The 26,473-nt window shown below is 42.3% G+C and overlaps 1 protein-coding gene across 10 annotated transcripts in view; it reads left to right on the top strand.

Moving 5' to 3' along the window:
• Positions 1-26,473, top strand: part of KLHL32 (kelch like family member 32) — a 209,316-nt gene that overhangs the window by 84,221 nt on the left and 98,622 nt on the right. For 9 of the 10 annotated variants that reach the window (XM_070450089.1, XM_070450086.1, XM_070450090.1 and 6 more), the window contains one exon: positions 577-684. The exons of the other annotated variant lie outside the window; for it this stretch is intronic. In XM_070450089.1, coding sequence (XP_070306190.1) covers positions 577-684 — 108 coding nt within the window. The remainder of the gene's footprint in view (positions 1-576; positions 685-26,473) is intronic. 10 annotated transcript variants of the gene reach the window in all.

Below are 26,473 nucleotides of genomic sequence, written 5' to 3'. Positions count from 1 at the left end.
CAAGAACACTGGAGTGGGTTTCCATTTCCTTCTCCAAGGTCTAGGTTGGAGCCCCATCAATTTATACTCTAAGGAGTTCCCGGGAGATGCTAATGTTGCTGACCCAGGGGCTCACTTTGAGACCCACTGGAATAGAGTGTGAGATGTATGTCAGGTGTGAGGAAAGAGATGCGTCACTGAAATGAGGCAGGAGAACAGGGCAGAGAAGTCAGGAAGCAAGGCACTGCTTTCCGTGTCCTGTTGGCAGGAATGTTTGGGAATGCTCCCCATCTCAGCTTGGCTCTGGGCCCCCAGGATGGAGACCGTGAGTTCAGGGAGAGAGCCTGAACCCACGTCTCCCCCGGAGCACAGCTGTGGGATTCGGCTCTCTGTGTGTGAGGCACGCAGGGCCCTTGTGTGTTCCTGTAAGCGGACGCCAGAGTGAGCCGCAGCGGCTTGTGCGAAGGACGCCTTGTAGAAGCGTTTCGGAGACCAAAATCCGTCTTTAACTTGTTTCTTTCTTAGCTTCTCGAGGACTTCATTGTGTTCCCTTGCTTTTTAAGTCCCGTAACTGTCTTCCTTTCTCTCCCACCTCAGGCCATGTTCAGTCTCTGTATGGTGGAAAGTGGTGCTGACGAGGTGAATTTACACGGTGTGACCAGTCTTGGCTTAAAGCAGGCCCTGGAGTTTGCATACACAGGACAGGTATGGTACCAGATGTCACCCAAGAGGCTTAACTTCACATGACCAGGGGAGATTATCCTTGAGGAATGAGGTCTAGGTATTTTTCTTGTTATTCATGTCCATGTTAAACAAAAGTTTTGCCTCCACTTAATAACTAAAATAATAGAAAGGAAAATAGAACACTTTGATTTTAAATATGACCCAGGAAATATAGTATTTTAGCCTTAGCTCAGTGGCTTGCTATGATTTTTAAATATCTTAAGGGATTATTATATGGGAAAGAGTTTGCAAGATAACTCAAATTTTCCTTGTTATCAGTTCACTGAAGCTCATTGACTCAATCATGGCTTTATTGACCCAAAAGACCAAATTAAAGCTTTAAAGAGCTGTGTCTAACATCTTGGTACCCTATCCTCTGCATTTATTTCAGGGTCAGGGCCTCAAGTAATAGATTAGAATGTGATAGTTTAAAACCAAAGTTTGTTCAGCACTAAAATCATTAGAGGACCTACAGGAATCTCCAGAGAACATTCATTTTATCTCTTGCTTTTTAAATGAAAGAATAATAGTGACAACAACATATGTTAGTGTATGACTATCAGAGAAAATCAAAGCAAAACTGCATAGGAACAATATGAGCATAGATCTGAAGCTTCATCTTTCTTACCTAGTTGCATGTTAGTGAAACAACTAGTAGAACACGCGAAACCCATCCTTATAGAATTATTTTTAAATTGAGATGTAATTTTTTTAAGATTTATTTTTGACGTGGAGCATTTTAAAAGTGTTTGTTGGATCGGTTACAGTATTACTTCTGTTATTTATGTTCTGGTTTTTTGGCTACGAGGCATGTGGGATCTTAGCTTCCAGATCAGGAATTGAACCTGCACTCCCTGCATTGGAAGGTGAAGTTCTAACTACTGGACTGCCAGGGAAGTCCCAATTGAGATGTAACTGACATGTAACATTATATTAGTTGCAGGTATACAACAGAATGATTTTCAGTATGTACAGCAGAATGATTTACAACAAAACGATTACTGTAATAAGTTTAATTAATGTCTGTCACCACACAAAGTTGACAAATTTTTTGTGTGATGAGGACTTTTAAAATCTCCTTTCATAGCATGTTTTAGATATACAGTATAGTATTGCTAACTATAGTGGCTGTGTTGTACATTACATCCCAGGACTTATTTATCTTAAAACTTTTATATCTTATAAAAGTTTGTACCTTTGACCACCCCCCTTCACACACCTTGCCCACCCTTGTCACCCCCTACTTTCCTTTGAGAGCTGCTCAACTATGCCAGATCAGATACCGAGTAGTTGCTTATCTCCTTTTATAGAGTTTTGTTCTTTCATTTCATTTCATCCAACTTATGTTGAGTGTCTTCTGTGCTAAAATAAGGGCTCCTTCTCTCGGCAGGCTCACATCCTGGTGGGGGAGAGTCGTACACATAATTCCATGTCCTCACTGTGGCGGGAGGTATAATAGAAGCAGAATACAGGACACAGTGGGGACAAGAGAGGATGTGGTTAAGTCGGTTCCTCAGTGCAGACCTTCGCAGAGGAGGTGGTACCCGGGTCTTGAAAAATGTTGGGAGTTGAGTTTCTTACTGGCGTTCTTTCTTCAGAGGCACATTAAGGTATATGATATTGTTCATTCTCTTTTCCAGAACTGGTAGGTTTCATAGAATAGCTGGGGCAGCTCTGGCACCTGCAATGAAAGCAGTAGGTAGAAAGGGCAAAAACCAGCCATCAAGTAGTGGGTGCAGAGGAGAGTACGGCGGAGATGGATCACAAATTCAGGATGAGCCCAGCCGCATGTCGTGCCTTAGGGAAGCAGGCAGTGACTGTTCAGAGTGGTCAGAACGTGTTCCTGGTGAGGTGAGTGAGTGATGTGTTGTGTGCCGTGTAGCTCATAGATGTGAGGAAGGCCCTGGCTCTAGCTCGGGTCTCGTGTGCATTTCTCTCCCCACGCCTGAGTCACAGCTGTGCCTGCCTTCGCCTGTGTCTGAAGTACGCCTGAGAACCCGTAGCTCACACTTCACCGGCGACCAGTGGGGGTACAGCAGTAAATATTGTTTTTTTATAAGCCTGTCCAATAAGTACTTTCTATATTTAGACGCCTTAACAACAAAATGGCTTAAGCTTAAAGGCTATAGGGTGCAAAGCGTGTTTATATCACTGGTAAACGGCAGAGCATAAAAACTGCTGTGAATGCTGAGGTAAAACACTCAAATGTTTAAGAGGCTGCCTTATTGTTTGCCTTGTTTTGTGGTTTCTTTCACAATGGTTAAGTTCACATATGTATTGACTATATGTATAAACTTCTGTATATATAAACTTGTATATGCATTTATATACTTATATATTTCTTTACCATGAAAGTCCCCTTTTCTTCCCCTGTTCATCTCTCCCCCTCTCCCCTTGACAACCAATAACAGATTTTTTTTACTGTCTCTATAGTTTTGTCTTCTGAAAAATGTCATATACTTTTTGGAATCATACAGTATGTAGACTTTTCAGATTGGCTTCTTTCACTTAGCCGTATGCATTTAAGTTTCCTCTGTGTCTTTTAGGACTTGATAGATCATTTTTATTGCTGAGTACTATTGCATCGCATGGATATATGAACGGCATCTTGGTTGCTTCCAGTTTTTGGTGATTATGATGAAGTTATATATATATATATATATATATATGTATATACATACACACACAGATGCACACATATACACACATGTATGTATATACAGACATTGGAAAAGACCCCGATGCTGGGAAAGATTGGGGGCAGAAGGAGAAGGGGGAGACAGAGGACGAGATGGTTGGATGACATCACCAACTCAATGGACAGGAGTTTGAGCAAGCTCTGGGAGATGGTGAAGGGACAGGGAAGCCTGGCATGCTCTCGTCCCTGGGGTCGCAAAGAGTCGGACATGACTCAGCGACAGAACAACAATACACGGACACAGTGTGTGTCTGTGTGTATAGTGTACCTGTGGCACAAAGGACCTATGAAACTTGAGCTGAAGATTAGGGTATTAGGGGAGCTGACTTCTGAAGGGTAGTGAAAGTTGCTGTCATGACCGACTCTTTGCGACCCTATGGACTATATATAGTTCACGGAATTCTCCAGGCCAGAACACTGGAGTGGGTAGCCATTCCCTTTTCCAGGGGACTTTCCCAACCCAGAGATCGAACCCAGGTCTCCCGCGTTGCAGGCGGATTCTTTACCAGCCGAACTACAAGGGAAGCCCTTTGAAGGCTAAGGAGACTGCTAGGGAATAGGGAAGAAGTTTGCAGAAGAACAAATATGTGTGTGCGCACTTTAAAACGAAGTTCTAGGGGGAGACTTAGAGTTGCATTTATCCTGCCCAGTGACCCATTCTTGATGTTGCATCCACACAGAGTGGACAGTCCAGCAGTCCCCTGCAGCATGTCCAGCAGTAACTCAGCTTTTCAGATCGTGCGCTGAAGGGACAGGAAGTGGGCTGGCATTTCATGGAGCACCCTCTGCGAGAACAGGGGCACTGCTCCAGGCATTTCAGGTGCGCTGTGTAGCCTAATACTCCAGACAGCTCTGAGGAATTTAGTGACCCTGATGTAAAGATGACGAGCCCGGGAAGGTGCAGTAAATGACTGAAGGTCAATCTCCCAGGGCATATTGACCCAGTGACCCAAACCCAGTCCTCTTAATTTCAAATCCTTTTCATTTATTCTTAACCCTTTCTTAATGCTCTATGTCATTAAGAAAATATTAAGTCATATTTGTTATACCTTGATTGAGGAGGTGGGGAAGTATTCGGACATTTTAGAAAGCAAACTCTTTTTGATCACTCTCCCGACCTGGGTGCTTTTCCAGTGCTGAGTTCATGAGGGCTCTGAGTGCTGCATCTGTACTTTGTATGTGATTATTCTTTGCTGCAGAGTGGAAGTTGTTACAGTCTTTCTTGAACAACATCCATAGCAGTTTGGTTTCTTAAAACACCAAAATGACTTTATGATAAATCTGGTTTCTCTTTGAAACATGAACATAGATGATGGCAAAAAATGGAATTATAGTATACTTGGGAAATGCAGAAAAGCTTTGTCTTACTCTATAAATGAAATGAACATTAAGCAAAGAGTTTAGAATAAAAACATGAATAAAAGCATGGTTCTTCAATTTCTTACTTGTTATTTACTGTTGTGGGCCTTTGCTGAAAGACGGTCTTCAGCCATAATATGTATGTGGATTTGTCAAAATCTGAGTTAACATTTACATTATCTACCTAAGCTATTCCTACTGATAGTTGATTATACCTTCAGTCTGTTGTAGTAGGCATAGTATAAAATGTTAAGTATTCTAAGTGCCTGAAAATCGTTACTGCCTTGGGAAGGAAATCGAAAGTATAGAGTGGGCGTGATGAATGAGTACCACCATGTTACAAGGTGTGTGTGTGTGTGTGTGTGTGTTCCTCCTGCACACGGTTCTAAAGCAGAGCCTTCTTAGAATTGGTCACAGACATCATCCAGGAAATTTTAAAGAAAAGTCAAACTGTCCTCTTAATGCTCATACATCCTTTTCTTATCAGGGAACACCCACTCCGGCTTCACGCTAATTAGAGGCGCACCTTCCTGTGGTAACAGTCTGCTTGGGTCACAGCCCGAGCGGAGCCCCGCTGCGTGGCGGTGCTCGTGGGTGACCTCGCCATGGAGAGCAGGGGTGCCAGGCTGCAAGCCCTGTTCTGGGCTGGCTCCAGGAGCTGGCGTAAAGGCAAAGGGTGTGATGCACAACTCACTGGGCAGATCTGCCATAGGGAGAAAAAGGCAAAGGGAGCCCGAGAACACGCCACCTTTCACTTTCCGGAGAGCAAGGGAATCCTGATCCCCCGCTGTCCCTCAGTCTCCTTGCTTTCCAACTCTGGCCAGGAATCCATTCCTATTGCAGCCCAGTCCTCATAGAAGAGACATGAAAAGGAAGGGGAAAAAAACTGTCTAGGGATGGGAGGAGGGAAGGAGGCTCAGGAGTGAAGGGATATATGTATATATATACATATATATGTATATGTATATATATATAATTATAACTGGGTTCACAGTACAGTTGTTCTGTAATACTGACTCTTGTACCACGAAACCAAGACAAAATTATAAGGCAGCTTTCCACCACTTAAAAGATAAATAAAACTTTTTTAAAAAAAGAAAGAGATTGGGATTGACATGCACACTGCTGTATATAAAATAGGTAACCAGCAAGGCCCCCCTGTATAGCACAGGGAACTCTACTGAGTACTTTGTGATGACATATATGGGAAAAGAATCTAAAAAAGAGTGGATATATTTATATATATAACTAATTCACTTTGCTATACAGCAGAAGCTAACACAAGATTTTAAACCAACTACACTTCAATAAAATTTTTTTATAAAGAAGGATTCTAATGGAGATGATGCCTGCCTCAGATGGTGCCTCAGAAAAGCCAGCCAATCAGTGAGGAGCACCTAACACCTAACACTTACCCTTTCATAAGGATACGAGCACTGCTTAGTAAGTGTAAGTGAAAAACAGTGAAAGTGTTAGTAACTCAGTTGTGTCCAACTCTTTGTGACCCCATGGATTATAGCCCACCAGGTTCCTCTGTCTGTGAAATTTTCCAGGCAAGAATACTGGAGTGGGTAGCTATTCCCTTCTCCAGGGGATCCTCCTAACCCAGGGATCAGACCCAGGTTTCTGCATTGCAGGCAGATTCTTTGCTTTCTGAGCCACCAGCTCAGCAAGTTGGAAGAACATGCAATCCTAAAGGTCTTTGATTATGCCTCTTGGAATTTGAGTAGGTAAGGACCAAAAATGAAAGCAAATAGGACTGAGAACTACAATAAAGTTTGCTGTGTTAGCACTCTGGCCGCCGTGATGTTAAGGACGAAAGACTATATGCCAAGTACTGTGCTAAAGTGAAAGTTGCTTAGTCATGTCCAACTCTGCGTCCCCATGGACTATACGGTCCATGGAATTCTCCAGGCCTGAATACTGGCGTGGATAGCCTTTCCTTTCTCCAGGGGATCTTCCCAACCCAGGGATCAAACCCAGGTCTCCTGCATTGCAGGTGGATTCTTTACCAGCTGAGCTATCAGGGACTAAATGCCTTCCATGTAGTAGAGCAAGGGGTTCAAGCTCATTAGCTTCCTCTTAACTTTCCTGAGAGCTCGCTGTTCCGAGTGTTTTGTCCCTTGCTGCCCTGACGGAGCATTTCCAGAAACCCAGTAAAGAGAAACTGTGTACTCAATGACAGGTTTGTAGTCCCCTTTGAATTTCCCAGCGTACCCCTCTAGGTACTGCTAACTTTGTCAGCCATGAACCAGGCACATCGTATCTGGGCAGATGAAAAGGATTCTTTGATATCTGTTGTTGCCTTGCTTTTCTTTTCATATCTAGTAGCTCCAGCCTCTGGTTCCTCAGCATCATGGAAGAACCTGTCTCTGTGGGGACACACATCCTGATTACTGTTCTCTGGTGCAGAGAATGCTTTAGTAGAATCTTCACAAGGATATTTTGTATAACAATATTTTGAACTCTTTGGACATCTAGAAAAGTATGACACTCTGTGAAGTGAGAAAGACTTTTTTTTTTTTGGCTCTAACTGTGCTCATGTAATCAGGAATTGAAAACTAGAAGACACAGCTCCTTAATTTTCTTGCTCTTGTGTAGTCATGGTTTTCTTCCTGATTCTCATTTGCTTATTTAGTGTGTTCATGTGACTTTTTTATAGCCCTGATAAGGCAGACACTGTAGCCTTATTTTGATGATCGTTGTAAGTGTATTTATTCTCTGCAATGGAATAGTTTTCTCTGGAGACATCAGCATCAGGCTTGGTAGCAGAGTGACAGGAATCTTAATCGGAACTGCCTTCTCATAAACCATTCCTTCAGGAAAAGATGTGTCACTTTACATGAGAAAAAGTCCGCATCAGATTTACTTATTATAAATGTAACCTGGTGGAACTAAATGTTATTAGCACATGGGAAAAATCTGGGAGAAATATTTTTTAAATACTTCTCTTGGGAGTAGCATTAGGACCATTCAGTGGTTTAAATATTTTAGCTGCAAAATTCTTTCTTCACTTGGCAGTACCCACAGAATCCTGGCAAGTAAGAGGCCCCCAGGGTATGCACCCTGTGCCCTGGGCTCACAGTCTACAATCCACAGTCTAAGGAAGAATGTTTTTTTTTTTAGGAAGAATATTTTGAATTGTGTAGAAAGTGATTATTTTCTTCTTACCTTATTTCTTGTCAGAGTTGTGCCAGAGTCCATAACTGGATTGTTGACATAGAAAAGTTTGAGAAGAGTGAAATGAAGGGGAAAAGTTTGAATTCCATCATTGAGTTTTCACGTTCTTGGATCTTTTGAAACTCTATATTATTGGCTTTAAAGAGATTTTCTCTTTTTTTTAATCAGTGGATTATTGAAACAAACGAGCAGATGTGTCTGCTTAAGGTTTTGGGGTGAGGATGTTACAGGTTCCCATGCGTGGTTTCCTAGAAAGTGTCAACCAACTTGACAGACAGGAACCACCATGCCAAATGAAATTTTTATGGCATCTCAGGATGTCAAGTAAAATGATAAATACTTGTTGTGGTTTGGTAGTCAAAACTATAAGGACAGGTTGGGGACCTAAACATTTATTGTGAAAAACTGAGAAGTGAGATTTTAAAAGTTCAGATCCTGGCTGACCGCAGAAGCTTACTTTTCTCAGCTGAGAACCCAACAACAGTGTCAGTAGATCCAAAGTCTGTCTGTTCCTCATGGTGGACAGCGATTCAAAGCGAAGGTCTGTGGGAGCGCCCCTACCTGAAGAGCAGGGTCAGTTCTAACTGACAATCTGCCTGCGCCAGCCTGCTCTCCCTTTCAGTTCAGTCGCTCAGGCATGTCCGACTCTTTGCGACCCCATGGACTGCAGAACGCCAGGCCTCCCTGTCCATCCCCAGCCCCCGGAGTTTACCCAGACTCAGGTATTGACTCATATCCCCTTATCCCTCGTGAAATCCCTGTGTGTGTCTGCTCAGAGAAGACTCAGGCTGTGGTTTGTGCGGCAGGCATTACAGAGCCATCTGCTCAGCATAGCAGTGTCTAAAATGTTGGAGTGAGGAAGTCTAACTGTGGCCACACTTCTGAGGTCAGCTTTCCAATTTGGTAATAAAACTGATTATTTTGATTAAAAAAAAAAGTATTTCCTGGCTTTTTCTTTATAATTTGCAGATTTAGGGTTTCTTAGTTGTCTGATAGTCACTCTGCAGAAACAGAATGGCCCCCTCACCCACTCAGCGTTTGTTGCAGTGCTGACTCATAACAGCACGCATGGACCGAGAGGATAGGAAAGGGTTTGTCACTCACACAGTGAGGCTTTGGGGGCCAAAAGGGTGGGTTCCAGTAGGTCCGAATATGTCCTCAAGAGAGCAAGTAGGGGTGATCGATCAGCGTTGGTGTTTATTGTGGTTAGGAGGTGGGGCTGGAGGATTCTCCGTGTAGCCAGGGGCTTGTGTGGTCTGAACTTTCCACCAGCATCAAAGGAGAGAGACCTCAGACTTTCCTGTATTTTCCCCCAGGTGTGGAGCAGGCAGGGAAGAGGGAGTGGTGGGGCTTGAAAGCTGTCACCGATGGAGACGGACTCCATTGCGTTAGTGTAGCATTTTGCTTGAGTGATGGTCACATTTTAGGCACAGACGTTTTCCTTTGGCACACTGTGGAACTCACACACTTACTGAAAACAAAATGTGTTTGAACAATATGCTTACGGCATTGATGATCTTTCTTGGCGGAAGTTCTGGGTTGCGGGACCCCTTGTGGACCAAGGTGCTTGAGCTCATGCATAGACGTGCACACGGATGGCGCTCAGAGGGCCTCTGGATATCTGAGACCATATTAGATGACAAGGATGAGTGTGGCCCCTCTCTGTTCTAACCGTGTCTTCATTATACAAAACTTTATTTAAATGAGCTGGATTTGTTCCTTGGGTCCTCCTCTCTCCTTCCCAGCGCCACCCTACTGCTAGGAGGGGGAGTAGAAAGAGAAGTGTCTCCTATGTGCTCTTGATAATGGCTTTATTGTCACAAGTGGAGCAATAAACAATCATTTCTTTTCTATTTGATGTCCTCCAAAGTAGAAAAAAATAATATTCAGTAACTCAAAAGAGTAGGTCAGCCCCATTAAGCTAACTCAGGGTAGATTTTGCACTTCTGTGCACTTGTTTCTCTCTGTTTTGGCAGAAAGTCCCATTGCTAGACACTTTTCATTTCATCGTGTCCATCTGAGTTTTTCCTTGGCTATGGCAGATGAGCAGCAGCTCCTGTTCGGAGTATTTCTAAGCAGACATCATTACAGTTGTGTTCTTCCTTGATGGTTGGGATTTCTGAAGGTTGGCTGTACTCAGACTCATTCCCTGAGGACATTGTGACCCGTCCTTTAGGTGTCTCATGAAATCATCTCTGAGTGGAGGGAGCTTACCAGTTTGTTTAGTGGAGATTCTTGATTAGCTCTTTAGTTATCATAAGAAGTCAGCCCATTGATAGCTTTTTAAAGGACATGAACTTTTCCACCTATTCAGCAAAAGAGAATAATTACACTGCAGCCTCAGCCTATTTGCTAGAAAGCTCTCACTAAAAGTTGACTGGAAGGAATTATACATACAATGAATTCTCAGAAGATATGCAGCCTGCCAGTCTGACTTGGTGATTCTCAACCTCATCTGTGAAGCCTTAATATATAAATAGGCCAACTTTACTATCCTGAAGTGAAATTCCTAATAATGTAACTTACCCATGCAAATTACTCTAAACACTAGTAAGAGTATCTTGTGTGTGTGTTAGTCACTCAGTCATGTCTGACTCTTTGCGACCCCATGGACTGTAGCCTATGGCCCATCCATGGAACTCTGTAGGCAAGAATACTGGAGTGGGTTGCCATTTACTTCTTCAGGGATCTTCCTGACCCAGGGATCGAACCTGGGTCTTCTACATTGCAGGCAGATTCTTTACCATCTGAGCCACCAGGGAAGCCAAGGATATCTTAACCATATATAAATAACAAACAGAAGGAAAGAAAGTATATTGAAAATAATGTGCAGTTCAGTATGTAGAGTCTGGAGCAGAACTCTTCACAAGACATAATGAAACAGTTGCCTGTCTCTAGCTGCAGGTAGAATCCTCATGCTGCATATAGATGCAGAGTGACACAAAAGGGTGTTTTGCTGGAAACTGAGAGATACCACAAGGGCATGCCCTAGGCAACATGATTTTCTGGAGTCCTGAACAACTTTCAGTAAAATTCCTTACAAAACAAAACAGTAGTCTTCTCTTGGTTTTTATTGTGGTAGCATTCCTGGAAAATTCAGTGTATCTTAATGCAAAATAAATAAAAATTTGTCTATATGTAAAATAGAGTTCAATTCTAGGGTTAGGGTTTTATAAACAAGTTTTTCACTTATTTACATGTCTGTCTTCTCAAGTGGCTCAGTGGTAAAGAATCCGCCTGCCAATGCAGGAGACTCGGGTTCAGTCCTTGGGTTAGGAAGATTCCCTGGAGAAGGAAATGGCAACCCACTCCAGTATTCTTGCCTGGAGAATCCTGTGGACAGAGGAGCCTCGATGAGCTTCAGTCCATGGGGTTGCAGAGAGTTGGACACGACTGAGCTTGCACGCACACACATGTCCAGCAGGGCACTCAGATATGCAGGATTGAGGGTGGTTCTTTGCATTTGGCTGCTGTCCTGTGCTTTGCCTGGCTACTGTCCAGTAAAGGCCAGTAGTATGCCCCTTCCCGGGACAACCAAAAATATCTGTATGCATTTCCACATTGCTCCCTACAAGGTTGTACTGCCTGCTTTAAGAACCACTGCTCATCTCCTCTAAATCGTATATCTAGATCAAGATATCAAGGGAGAAAATCAGAAAACTACATCTGAATTTTTAAGAATCTCTATTAACTTTTACTTTTTATGTAAAGTTTACAAAATACACTTATGTTTTTATTAAAAGTATCACCAGGTAGGTCATTCAATGATAGTCATAATGTCTGAAGGAAATTTTCCGTTAGATCTCAGGGCCTGGAGAATCTAGAGTTCATTTCAGTATTTTTATCTTTTTATCTTGTATTAGGCTACATTTTCTCTTTTTATTTTAATGCTAGGAGGCTTAGAGCCATATTTGCAGGCCATTATTAATAGTTATGAAGATGTGTGTATACATATCTCCTCTCAACTTCATTTGTTTCCTGTTTTCTCCTGGCTTGAATTATATTTCCAATTTTTAAATGCTTGTGTTGATGCCTCAGATCCTTCTGGAAATGAGTACATGTAAATAAGAAAAGTGAACGAAAATATTTAGGAGCTCTATCTGAAAATTTCTGGACTCCCAGGGGGTACTTTAATGTTATTTAGGCATGAATAACATGGTGCTACATCCTATTAGTTCTGCCTCCAAAAACGAAGTGTCCCCAGAATCCCAGGTTGCTCCATAAATAAGCCATTCTACTTGCTTCCTAAATTTTTTCCACCCCTATTTTCAGAACTAAAATTAAGAAGTGTGCTAATTTGGTAAAGATAAATTACTATTTTTCATCTTTTGAAAATGAAAAACACCACCCAGATGTTTATACAAATATAAAGAATGAAAGTGAAAAGCCACATTCACTCAAATTCTCACTAACATACTGTATGTTATTTTTCCGTTTGTTTTTTCCTCCTGGCCTTTCCCCATCCCCTGAGTAATTTAATATAGATTTTTTTGTGCGATTATAATTTAATGTCTTTTCTGGAATTAGATAAAAGTACATTTATGCACAAATCCATCGTGTGTGCTGCTCCGTTGTAGTACAGGATGTTTGCAGGTTTGGAAATTTGCAGCGCTGGCATCACTCGATCACGAAGGACGTACTCCGTGAGGGCGCCTTCTGGCGTCTTGCAGCAGCTGCTGTCAGACGCTAAGTTTGACAAACTCTTGTCTTAAAAAAGAATTCTTCAGCCCTCTGCTGGGAACCCTGAGCATTTCAGATGGAGTTTTATCATTCTAAACGTAAGGTTTTTTAAAAGAAAACAGCCTGATAGCAAAAATATGTGGGCTTTGTGGTTAATTTCGAGATAAAAACGTAGCTAGCCAAACAAAGCTTTGGAGATTTATACTGCAAGTTGATGTTCCATTTGAGTGGAATAATCATGCAAACATTTCAAATGAAGAGCTAATTCAAATGCATTGAATGTTCTAAGTTAATTTGTTAATACTTTATTTTCTTTGTATCCTTTATAAAAAACCATTTATAGTTTATCCTCAAATTGAGACCCATTAATTCAGCAAATGGTTAATGAGCACCTACTATGTGTTAAGGACTCACGAGACATTAGGGTTGTGTTGATGGAAGTAATGCCATGAATGCTTTCTCGGAGCGGGCTGAACAGTGAAATGACAGATCAACACACCATTGCGTTTACTGGAAATGGATCACCAGGGGCCTGAATTATTTGTGTATGGAGCATGTTGAAGTATCTGAGAATGTTCAGTGCTCCAAAAGTTACACTAGTACAGATAGGAGAATGAGTAATTGAGTTGGAGTACTTTACGGAGTACTCCAACCAGTCCACCCTAAAGGAGATCAGTCCTGGGTGTTCATTGGAAGGACTGATGCTGAAGCTGAAACTCCAGTACTTTGGCCACTTGATGTGAAGAGTTGACTCACTGGAAAAGACCCTGATGCTGGGAGGGATTGGGGGCAGGAGGAGAAGGGGACAACAGAGGATGAGATGGCTGGATGGCATCACTGACTCGATGGACATGAGTTTGAGTAAACTCTGGGAGTTGGTGATGGACAGACAGGGAGGCCTGCTATTCATGGGGTTGCAAAGAGTTGGACACAACTGAGCGACTGAAGTGAACTGAACTGAACTTTGCAGTTTACTTTGCAGAGAGAAAAGGCAGCCATCTGACACATGGTGATTGAATAGATGCAGCTCTTGAAAAATTAAATTGTAACTATGCATCCTTATGGTATTATATCTGTATCAGGGTAGTAACAGTTTGGAACAACCCAAAGAATATAGCCACTGACCTAGAGGGATGCAAGCATGATTCCAGCCTGTGGCAGCTTTAGAGAATTGTTGACTGATTTCCACTATAAGTATCAACTCTGCTGACTGTTGCTGGAAAAAGTTACCATTTTCACTTCAAATTCAGATTCCCAAATCTCAGTTGGATGCTCACCCTAGCCAGGCAGTGCTAATTTGTTTCCCTAGTAAATTTGCTTTCCTCCTCTTCCTGCCAAGTTTTTCATTTCTTCTCCTCTTTTCAAACCCTGTCACCCTCTCATTACCCTGCCCTGGTACACATTCTGCAAGGGAAACTCATCTTCCATTGAGAGACATGCAGACAGGAAATATATCTTTCCACCATCCCCAAACTTCCCACGTTCTGTGCATTTATTTTGTGTCTTCCCATCTTTCATGCTGGAAGAGACATGAGAGGCTAATCTCTCCACTTAAGCTCTGGATCCTCCTTCCTCTTATGCTCTCAGACATCATTCCTGAATCCTCATGTCTGTCTCGTCTGTCATCAGTTTCTCCTCCACTGGCGTATTCCCACCAGTGTAAAAACATGCTTTATTCTTCATCTTTCAAAATTCCCTTTCTTGTTTTTCTCTTCTTCTTCAACTACCATTTATTCCTCTGCTTTCCTTCACAGCAGAACTTATGAAAAGAGTTGCATAAACTTACTCACTCTTTCTCATTTTTACTCCCTGTTCCATTCATCGGGTCTGGAAGTTTCCATCTTCAGCATCCCACTAAAACTGATCTGATAGTCACAGATGTTGGTGGACTGATTCATTGGTCCTCTCAGCTGCGTTCAACACAGTCAGTCTGCCTCTCCATTGAAGCCGTTTTGTAAAGACACCGCACTCTGTGGGTTCTTATTCTTATTCCTCCCAGCTCTCCTCCCCATCGTTCCTTTTCAAGTGTCTTTGCTTGCTCCTCCTTCCATAGGCTTTAAGTTCCTCTTGTGTCAGAACCCTCCTGTTTATGTCTTACCCACTCCCTCAATACTGTCATCCAGACCCATGTTATTTGGTACAACGTTATGCTCTTGACTGCTAGTCCCCACGTGCACTCCAGACAAGAGATCAGCAAGGTTTTTCTGTGAGGGTTCAAATAAGAAATAGTTCAGCCTTTGCGGGCCATATCCAGCTCTGTGGCAGCTCCTCAACTCTGCTGTTATGGAATGAAAACAGCCAGAGACAGATAAGTAAATAGATGAGCCTGGCTATGCTCCAGTAAAACTTTATTTATGGATGCTGAAATTTGATTTTTCATATTTTTTTTACATTTGTTATTCAGTCACTCAGTCGTGTCTTTGTGACTCTTTGAGACCCCATGGACTGCAGCACACCAGGCTTCCCTGTCCATCACCATCTCCTGGAGCTTGCTCAGACACATGCTCATTGGGTCAGTGATGCCATCCAACCATCTTGTCCTCTGTCATCCCCTTCTCCTCCTGCCTTCAGTCTTTCCCAGCATCAGGGTCTTTTCCAGTGAGTCAGCCCTTTGCATCAGGTGGTCAAAGTATTGGAGCTTCAGCATCAGTCCTTAAAATGAATATTCAGGTCCGATTTCTTTTAGGATGGACTGCTTTGATCTCCTTTTAGTTCAAGGGAGTCTCAGGAGTCTTCTCCAACATCATAAGTCAAAAGCATCAATTCTTCGGTGCTCAACTTTCTTTATAGTCCAACGCTCACATCCATACACGACTACTGGAAAGACCATAGCTTTGACTAGATGGACCTTTGTCAGCAATGTCTCTGCTTTTTAATATGCTGTCTAGGTTTGTCATAGCTTTTTTCCAAGGAGCAAGCGTCTTTTAATTTCATGGCTGCCGTCATCATCTGCAGTGATTTTAGAGCCCAAGAAAATAAAATCTGTCAGTGTTTCCATTGTTTCCCCATCTGTTTGCCATGAAGTGATGGGACCAGATGCCATGATCTTTGTTTTTTGAATGTTGAGTTTTCAGACAGCTTTTTCACTCTCCTCTTTCACTTTCATCAAGAGGCTCTTTAGTTCCTTTTTGCTTTCTGTCATAAGGGTGGTGTCATCTGCATATCTGAGGTTATTGATATTTCTCCCGAAAATCTTGATTCCAGCTTGTGCTTCATCCAGTCCAGTATTTCTCATGATGTACTCTTCATATAAGTTAAATAGCAGGGTAACAACATAACGGCCTTGACCTACTCCTTTCCTAATTTGGAATCAGTCTGTTGTTCCATGTCTGGTTCTAACTGTTGCTTCTTGACCTGCATACAGGTTTTTCAGGAGGCAGAAAAGGTGGTCTGGTATTCCCATCTCTTTAAGAATTTTCAAGTTTGTCGTGATCCATACAGTCAAAGGCTGTAGTGTAGTCAGTGAAGCAGTAGATGTTTTTCTGGAACTCTCCTGCTTTTTCTGTGATCCAGCGGGCTTCCCTGGTGGCTCAGATGGTGAAGCGTCTGCCTGCAATGTGGGAGACCCAAGAGGCCAAAGAGCCTCTTGATGAAAGTGAAAGAGGAGAGTGAAAAAGTTGGCTTAAAACTCAACATTCAGAAAACCGAGATCATGGCATCCGGTCCCGTCACTTCATGGCAAATAGATGGGGAAACAGTGGAAACAGTGACAGACTGTATTTTTTTGGGGCTTCAAAATCACTGTAGATGGTAGCTGCAGCCATGAAATTAAAAGATGCTTGCTCCTTGGAAGAAAGTTATGACCAACCTAGACAGCATATTAAAAAGCAGAGACATTACTTTGGCAACAAAGGTCTGTCTAGTCAGAGCTATCAGAGATGGCGACAGCACCCCACTCCAGTACTCTTGCCTGGAAACTCCCATAGACGGAGGAGCCTGGTGGGCTGCAGTCCATGGGTTGCGAAGAGTCGGACATGACTGAGCGACTTCACTTTCACTTTTCACTTTCATGCATTGGAGAAGGAAGTGGCAACCCACTCCAGTGTTCTTGCCTGGAGAATCCCAGGGACGGGGGAGCCTGGTGGGCTTCTGTCTATGGGGTCGCACAGAGTTGGACATGACTGAAGTGACTTAGCAGCAGCAGCAGCAGTCAAAGCTATGGTTTTTCCCGTAGTCATGAATGAATGTGAGAGTTGGACTATAAAGAAAGCTGAGTGTCAAAGAATTGATGCTTTTGAACTGTGGTATTGGAGAAGACTCTTGAGAGTCCCTTGGACTGCATGCAGATCCAACCAGTCCATCCTAAAGGAGATCAGTCCTGAATATTCATTGGAAGGACTGATACTGAAACTTTGGCCACCTGATGTAAAGAACTGACTCATTTGAAAAGCCCCTGATGCTTGTGAAGATTGAAGGTGGGAGGAGACAGAGCATGAGATGGTTGGATCGCATCACTGACTCAATGGACATGAGTCTGCACAAGCTCTGGGAGTGGGTGATGGACAGGGAAGACTGGCATGCTGCAGTCCATGGGGTCGCAAAAAGTCAGACACAACTGAGCAACTGAACTGAAGTGACGGAGATAATAAAAAGATTGGTGGCTGTCAGGGGCTCAGGGGAGGAATGGATGAGTAAGGCAGAGCACAGAGGGTTTTGGGGGCAGTGAAAATACTCTGTACTCACTCCTGATGTTCATCTAAACCCCAAGCCAAGAGTGAAGCCTAATATGAATTGTGGAGTTTAGGTGCTAATACTGTGTTAGTGTGGCTTCATTGATTGTAACAAACATACCATCCTGGTGGGAACTGTTTGTAATGGGGGAGATTATGCATATGCAGGATTAGGAAGTATATGGGACTCTGCTTTCCGCTCAATTTGTTGTGGACCTAAGAGTGCTCTAAAAGATGAAGTTTATAAATAAAAAAATAAAATTTAAAAAATGCAAGTAAAATTTTTGTCTTAAACTGTTTTTTTTCTTAGCTCACAGGCCATATGAAAAGTATGTGAAAGAAAAGTTTGGTCTGGGACTTACAGTTTGCTAACTAGACTTATATATTTCTGACTACTTGATATCTCTATTTGGATGACCAATAGCCATCCAGTAAGCCATACATTTAACATAGCTCCAAAGTGGAACTTTTGATATTTCCTTCAAATCTCTTTCTTCCTTTGTTTTTGCTCTTGCCACTGATGGTGCCTCAGTCTATCCTCGTGGCCAAAGCCTAGATTCTGAGTGCTGTACAATGAGGAAGCTTGTTTGTCTTGTTCATGTTCATACCCAAGTGCCTAGGAAAGTGCCTAGACAGTGTAGCACTCGGAAAAGATTTTTCTGTTTGAATAGGTGAAGTTCTCCGCCTTCAGTTTCTGTATTTGCCTTTTGGGGTTAATATTTACCTTGCAGGAGTGAGGAGTGAGGAACAGTATAAGAAAGAGAGATAACATGTATGAAATTACCTCCCGTGACACCTGGCCCGTAGTAGGCAATGTAAACATTAGAAATAGAAGTCATCATGGCTAATTCATATCAATGTATAACAAAAACTACTGTAATGATGTAAAGTAATTAGCCTCCAACTAATAAAAATTAAAAAAAAAAAAAAGAAATAGAAGTCATCATTTGTGAAGTAATTATTTTCTGTTCATGGAATTAACGGCAATAACAATAGCACCTATATTTTTTACCCTGTGAAATGTGCCAGGGATTGTTCTAAAATCTTTACCAGGATTATTCCATTTCATCCTTATATGAAGACTTTACAGAAGTAGGTCGTAGTCATCCCCCTTTTAAAAATACAATGATGCTAAAAGCAAACATGTCAATAATTTGCCCATGTGGCTCCAGTGGCTCCTGAAGCATCCTTTTACTTCCATTTCTTATAAAGCAAACACAAGGATGTCCCCAAATGAACATGGAGTTGAAGATCAGTGAGGTGTGTCTTCACGTGAGAAGTTATTCTGCAGCTTCCTTCAGTGACGCGAGGCATTCCCAGCCAAGTGCTCCGGCGGCATCTTGTGTCCAGGCTGTCATAGCCTGGAGCGTAGTGGTTCCTTTTGCCTCTTTGCTTCTGTCTGTGCTCAAGCTCCCAGCAGTGACATCATAGTGGCCAACTATAAATGAACATTGGCGCCCACCCTATTCATTCTCCCAGAGACCTTCCATCTTTGGAAGTCAGTGTTTTATTTTTTTTATTTTTATTTTTCCATTTATTTTTATTAGTTGGAGGCTAATTACTTTACAACATTGCAGTGGTTTTTGTCATACATTGACATGAATTAGCCGTGGATTTACATGTACTCCCCATCCCGATCCCCCCTCCCACCTCCCTCTCCACCCCATCCCTCTGGGTCTTCCCAGTGCACCAGGCCCGAGCACTTGTCTCATGCACCCAACCTGGGCTGGTGATCTGTTTCACCCTAGATAATATACATGTTTCGATGCTGTTCTCTTGAAACATCCCACCCTCGCCTTCTCCCACAGAGTCCACAAGTCTGTTCTATACATCTATGTCTCTTTTTCTGTTTTGCATATAGAGTTATCATTACCATCTTTCTAAATTCCATATATATGTGTTAGTATACTGTAATGGTCTTTATCTTTCTGGCTTACTTCGCTCTGTATAATGGGCTCCAGTTTCATCCATCTCATTAGAACTGATTCAAATGAATTCTTTTTCATGGCTGAGTAATATTCCATGGTGTATATGTACCACAGCTTCCTCATCCATTCGTCTGCTGATGGGCATCTAGGTTGCTTCCATGTCCTGGCTATTATAAACAGTGCTGCGATGAACATTGGGGTGCACGTATCTCTTTCAGATCTGGTTTCCTCAGTGTGTATGCCCAGAAGTGGGATTGCTGGGTCATATGGCAGTTCTATTTCCAGCTTTTTAAGAAATCTCCACACTGTTTTCCATAGTGGCTGTACTAATTTGCATTCCCACCAACAGTGTAAGAGGGTTCCCTTTTCTCCACACCCTCTCCAGCATTTATTGCTTCTAGACTTTTGGATAGCGTTTTAAAGTAATGTTTTTTTTCCTTTGGCCATACTAGCATTATAAGAAACTAGCTCTGTATGGAAAAGCTCAGATTCTTTCATAAAGCTTAATGGAATGAAACCTCCCATGTTCATCACACTTGAAAGAGCACTGGTTATAAAAGTGAATCTTAATAATTAATTTGATGTTTCTTATAACCTGTAATGACCTTCATGTTTCATTATATTTAATTGCTGGGACTGCTTCTTTCTCTTGGAGTTAAAAACTCTTAAAAATTTGTTCTGCCTTTTGAAATAATTAAGCCATATTTTTAAAGTAATGTAAGTATATATAATTCATCTTTACATCTTTTTAAATAATATATTTTGTTAATTTAAACACAATGAAGAAAACTGTTGGAAGTGGCTATCTGACAGAATTATTGATCTTAGAGCTTTGAAATACCAGAACTGTGAAAATGGAAAAGGGGGACAAAAGAAAATGAGGCTTGCTCATGCAGTCTGAGGGGACCGAGTGTTTTGTGTGAAGGGTTATTTCACAGCTTCATTGAAATGAAGCACCTCCAGCCAAGTGCTCATATAGCACCCTGTGCCCACTGCTGTCTTAGCAGCTTAGTAATTCCATCTGACTCCTTACTTCTCTCTCTACTTGAGCACCTAGCTCAAGTATTTAATCCATCACCCTTTCACGTGTCCTAAAATAGGAAAGGAAGAATAAGGAGCAACATATGTAGACTTCGAAAGTTTCATTAATGGTAATAAAATTTTTGCGGGGCAGCATGGAGTTTCCTAGCAATATAGCGGTGGTGGTTCAGTCACCACGTCATGTCCAACTCTTTGTGACCCCACGGACTGTAGTCCATCAGGCCCCGTCCGTGGCATTCCCCAGGCTGGAATGCTGGAGTGGGTAGTCATTTCCTTCTCCAGGGGCTCTTCCTGGACCAGGGATTGAACCTGTGTCTCCTTTCTTGGCAGGTGGATTCTTCATCTGCCTATAACCTTAGACACTTCACATGAAGCAAATGAGAGTATGTAAACTTGTGAAGGAAAATAATCTCCAAGTGATTATCACCATACTTGTTTTTACTAATGTATTTTTTATTGTGGTTTTACCTTTGTGGTTTTAAAGTTTTTGCAAGTCTCATTTTCTGGTTTTTTTTTTATTCTAATAGATGGAAAAGTTGGTTGCTTTTTCATAAATTGAAAATCAATTTGTATATTTAAGTGTTTGATATTAAGATCATGTAGGAATTTGTACAAGTGTACTACGTTTGGAAGAAAACCGCCTGACAAAATTTGAAACTTATGGAATCAATAGTCAAATCACAGATTCAACATACGGGACATCCAGCCCAAAGGTGACCTTTATTTGTGCACATTACTATGACTGTTAGTTGAAGAGTCTGTTGTGTCCTTTTGTTTAACTCTTTCAACTAGATAATCCTTTATTTGGGTTAACATGTGACCAGGCTCTCTCATGGAGGCTTTTGACATCTTCTAACATTTTCTCCAGGACCTGTATTTTTCACTCCTGTAAATTTCTTTACTAAATAATTCCTGAGGTATTCTTCTAAGGTGTTCAACAGCAATGAACATGAAATAGGATGGACCCTGTCATCATAGTCTCATAGGTAAGACATAAAATAAGACACACATACACACCTAACTTACTCAAGGCAAAGCAGTCACATGAAAAAGAAACAGATAATGGTTGATATTTTTTGCAGATTTATATAAACAGATACTCTGCTATGAGTCATGGCCTATACCTTGATTGTCTGCACAACATCCATTCCCTCTTTCTTCTTTATATCAAATTCTAATTTAATTTGGGACAATAGTGCATCTAGCTATAAAAACTCAATTTCCCAGGTTTTTTTACAGTTTTGAGTGGCCACATGAACTAGACTTGGCAGATGAAATGTAAATGGAAGTCCGTTTGGTAGTATTTTTAGGAAATCTGTTATTTCCTGGTAAATAATATCAGCTGGCATACTATTTCTATTCCTTTTCCTCTCATTTCTTCTGTTTTGAGTGTAAATGCAATGCCTGGAGGTGTGACAGCCTTTTTGTGACCATGGAACCACAGGCTAAGATTGGAGAAGTAGGAAATTGCAAGGAACCCGATTTGTTGACACTCCAAGCTGTCTAAATTTATGTTTCATGAGAAAAATAGGTCCCAAATTGCTTAAGCCATTTAGCTAACACAGCCATATACAGTTGTAATGACATATATGCATTTTCTCAGTCTTTAAAACAATTTTTTGAGATAGGTTTTATAATTTCATCGTATAAATGAGGAAACTGAGGCAGAATTGAGTAGTTATCTCAATCTCATTCTGCCAGCTGGGATTTGAAGTCAGGTGGTGTGACCTGGAGCTCATGGTTTTAGTTCATTAGACATCTGTGGTAGTTTGGAGTCCCAGGAGATTAATCCCAGTCTCAGAGTAGCGTGAAGGGAAGTCTTGCAAAGCTTTGTATAGGAAGTGGACTTCACTGAATCTTGACAAATGGGTAGGATTTTGATACAGAGATTAAAGAAGTTAGGAGGGCATTCAAGGTAGAGAAAAAGGTATTGCCTATATGTGGAAGACAGTGGGCTTTTGGCTTTAGGAAAGGAACCATAGGGTTGCAGAGTTGGAAGGTTTATAAATTAGGTTAGGGCCACATCCTAAGATTTCTGAATATAAAGACAAAAAGTTTGAACTTCTTTCATTCATAAACTGGGACCTGATTTATGGAGAACTACTGAATTTTGATTGATGTCACTCGTATTAAGTGTTTCAACAGAGATGTTTATGAACATTTCCCAGAATTATAGATACATCTAGAAAGTTGAATTCATACTTTATTATCCTTATTTATTATTTTTCTTTCTTAGAAATAAAGTGTCTGTTATAAAGATACTCTTCCTAATTTAGAAAATCCTTTTACTTTAATCTTGGGCGCCACCTTGTGGTTTAAAAAATCCTTAGTGTAATGGTTTTGAAAGAAAAACTGTATTGATGGCAGTTTTTCATAGCTGGATCTTAAGGTTCAAATTCTGTCTATAGGAAGTCTGTTGAAGAACTTTATACAAAGCATTTTATGTATCCTTAATATCTGATAATTTAAAAGTTATTTACACTGTTGTATTCAGTTTACTTGTTTTTATTTATAAATTCAAATTGTGATAATTTGCCATTTTTGCTATATTATACAGAAAAAATTTCCCAAAGAAACAAGTATAAAGAAGAATAAATGTGCTCATTTATTCTTATAAATAGTCTTAAGCCGCATCTAATTTCCACTTACATGAGAGCTTTCAAAAGCGCTTGTGTTCCTGTGTGCACAGTTTGTTTGGTAAAGACCTTCATTGTTTGACTTCAACATGTTCAGTTCCTTCAGACTACTTTATCCACAAACGCAGAAGCAGGTAATTTAACCGTCTCCTCCTGAAGCAAAAAATGAGGAAGATAGCTTTGAAGAACTGAGATACAACATTTTTTTGAAGATGCTTAACTCACCTAATCATAAAGCAGGATAACTCACACCAAGACTTGCCATGGCTGTTAAAGACAGTCCCTACCAGTAGCAACTCCAAGAAGCAAGGTAAAGTGAGAGAAAAAAATAAAGAGAAGAAAAACAATAAGAAGGCACAATTAAAAGGATGAACAGACACTTGGTGATCTGGGAGGATGAGCTGCAGAAGGAAAGGCAGGAACGCCTTGGGGTCTGTGCGCTCCATTCGCCCGAGCCCTGTCCTCCCAGAGCCCTGCCGGGCGAGGACCTGGCTCATCTCGTAGCCTGTGCAGACTCTCCCCTCTCCCCCACGCTCTTCTTTCTTAAGTTTCTGGCCTTGTGTCCTGCGGAAGGATATTGCTGGGACCCGGAGCCCCAGTCTCGTTCTGGTTTGGAAGGCCTTTGTTAGGGATTGTGCAGCTTCCCAGGAGGCGCGAGTAGCTAAGAACCCGCCTGCCACTGCAGGAGATGGGGGTTCGATCCCTGGGTTGTGAGTGTCCTCTGGAGGAGGGCGTGGCAGCCCACTGCAGTGTTCTTGCCTGGAGAATCCCGTGGACAGAGGAGGCTGGCGGACTCCAGTCCACGGGGTCACACACAGAGAGTCGGACACAGCTGAGGGCCTTGGCACACACAGAGATTGTGCAGATCCAGCCTTGCTTGGGTCAGAGGCCGGAGGACGCCTTGGCCTGGGGCTTCAGGAGCGCCTCCTTCTGGCAGGGCGCTTGGACCCTTCGTGCCTGAATTCTGATGTGGTCGCCCTCACTGGTGTCTTTGGAGACCACCGCCTCCGACTGCAGTTGTAGCTTTTACCTCTGTTGCTTCCTCACGCTACCCGGTGTCACCCTGACTCCAGCCACTGACCGCTTATCCTCAGCTGATCACGGTGGAGGCAGAGTCAGCATTTGGGGCAGGGGTCAGCAGTGGATCTTCCCTCAGCTGACACGGACTAGCTTGCCACCAGCTGCAGGAAAGCGTTTGAAATGAGACTGTCACCTCCCCAGCTCGGACTGTCCAGCTCCCCTCTTTCAAGTTCAGCCCTCTGTATTCTGTTACCTGGAGGTCAGGTGTGAATGGGTGGCAGGGAAAGTATGTTCCATACGACGGCCTGTGAAGAGGCAGCTCGTGCCCACCTGAGACTGCATCAGAACCTCTTCGAACAGTCTGAAGACTCCCCACTTCTGCCTCCACCCAGGCAGGGGAGCAGCTCTGAGGAAAGAGGCAATGCCAGCCCAGCTGGGTGGCCTTAGTGTTTTTCTGGACTCCTTGGCTTAATGCATCCTGTGTTTCTTGATCTTTTTTGTTATTCAGCCATTGGTCTTGTCCTCCGTCTCATCTGAGCTAAGCTCCTCCAGTTTGATGCTGGACGAGGTGTGTCAAGCTCTGTGTTCTGAACTGTCAGGGATGCCCTTCCCTCCTGTGGGTGGTCCTGGAGTGATCCTTCTTCCCATCTGACCTGCTTTGAGGGCCAGACTAGATGTGGGTGGATATGCATTCCTGAGAGGCCTAAGGTAACCAGCGTGTGCTCCGCAACACTTAAACTGAGCGATCTCCATTGTCATCTGTCAGCTGGCGTGTGGTGAGCGATCTCCATTGTCATCTGTCAGCTGGCGTGTGGTGAGCGATCTCCATTGTCATCTGTCAGCTGGCGTGTGGTGAGCGATCTCCATTGTCATCTGTCAGCTGGCGTGTGGTGAGCGATCTCCATTGTCATCTGTCAGCTGGCGTGTGGTGAGCGATCTCCATTGTCATCTGTCAGCTGGCATGTGGGAGAGCCCTTCCTTCTACAGAAGGCCGTTTTCACCCGGTTCATCTAGACGACCGATCGATTGGCCATATTGTACACCATGATGAGGTCCAACCTTTGCTTTTATGCCCAAACACAAATTCTCTGGAAAAATATATGAGGACAACCAGTCACCAATAAGCTACAGAACTGACTTTGAGGGCTTCCCCAGTGACTCAGATGGTGAAGAATTTGCCTGCAATGCGGGAGACCCGGCTTTGATCCCTGGGTTGGGAAGATACCCTAGAGAAGGAAATAGCAACCCACGCCAGTATTCTTGCCTGGGAAATCCCATGGACAGAGAAGCCTGGCAGGCTACAGTCCATGGGGTTGCAAAGAGTTGGACAGCGACTAATGTAAATACATGTAAGTGGAGCTTGGAAATGCTGGTTCTGTTTCTGTAAGTGAGACCCAGCTTTTCTGGTAGGTTTTTGTTTTTGTTTTTTCAAACCACTTCCTTTAAAATCACCTAGGGATTTTCTGTGAATAAGCATTTTTTTTTTTTTTAAGAGAAACTTATGTTATAATGAGAGAAGGAAAAAACTACAGAACAGAAATCAAGAAACAAAGACAAAAAACAATCCCAGTATGGATTTCTCTTCTGAGGTTTCTCCAGGTGGCCCGCTAGATGTGTTACACGTGCTATGGAATATTCATCTTGTCTCTCTGTGATATCTGTCTTTGTGTTTGGCATTACTGAGCCTTAGAGGTTATCATGAATGCCAGTTGTGTGAAATAAGCGCAACTGACAGGATTTAAAGGCTAAGACTAACCTTTCTAATCCATCTATTCCCCATTCTGCGCCTTAGGCCATGCCTCTTCTGCAAGAATACACTACATCCTTGCTTCTATGAAGGGAGCTGCAATAATTTCCTGAATGTCAGTCAAAGCCTTTCTCCTTGAGGAGTTAGAAAAATTCAGATTTTTCCCTCTGACTAGACAGGAAAGGAGCTGTAAAGAATTTTCAGAATAAGATGAGTGTTGGTATTTTTGCCACACATGCTTAACTTTTTCACTTCTTTGATCATTGAGAAATAAAATGTATAGTCCTTTTCCCTCTTTGCTCTCATGTTAGGCTTATTAATAAAGTTAATTCTGAATTTAAAAATATATCTAGAGGACTTCCCTGACAGTCCAGTGGTTGGGACTCCACACTTCCACTGCAGGGGGGGTGCAGGTTTTATCCCTGGTTGGGGAACCAGGATCCTGCATGCCGCCTGGTGTGACCAACAGTAAATAATAAATAAATAATTTTTAAAAATTAAAAAAAGCATGTCTAAAGGTAAATTCTTGATAGCTCAGTTGGTAAAGAATCTGCTTGCAATGCAGGAGACCCCAGTTCAATTCCTGGGTTGGGAAGATGCCCTGGAGAAGGGAAAGTCTACCCACTCCAGTATTCTGGCCTAGAGAATTCCATGGACTGTATCTATAGTCCATGGGGTCACAAAGAGTTGGACACAATTGAGCAACTTCACTTTCACTTTTCACTTTCAGAGATAAATTAATTACGTAAATTACTATAAGGTAAATTCATCAATGTTAAGTGAAAGCTTTTTTTTTTATTATTGTTCTAAGT

This window comes from Odocoileus virginianus, chromosome 19 (genome assembly GCF_023699985.2).
Source record: "Odocoileus virginianus isolate 20LAN1187 ecotype Illinois chromosome 19, Ovbor_1.2, whole genome shotgun sequence".
NCBI classification, from domain to species: Eukaryota; Metazoa; Chordata; class Mammalia; order Artiodactyla; family Cervidae; genus Odocoileus; species Odocoileus virginianus.
The sequence above is the reverse complement of the archived record's forward strand: the minus strand, read 5'-3'. Positions and strand labels throughout refer to the sequence as shown.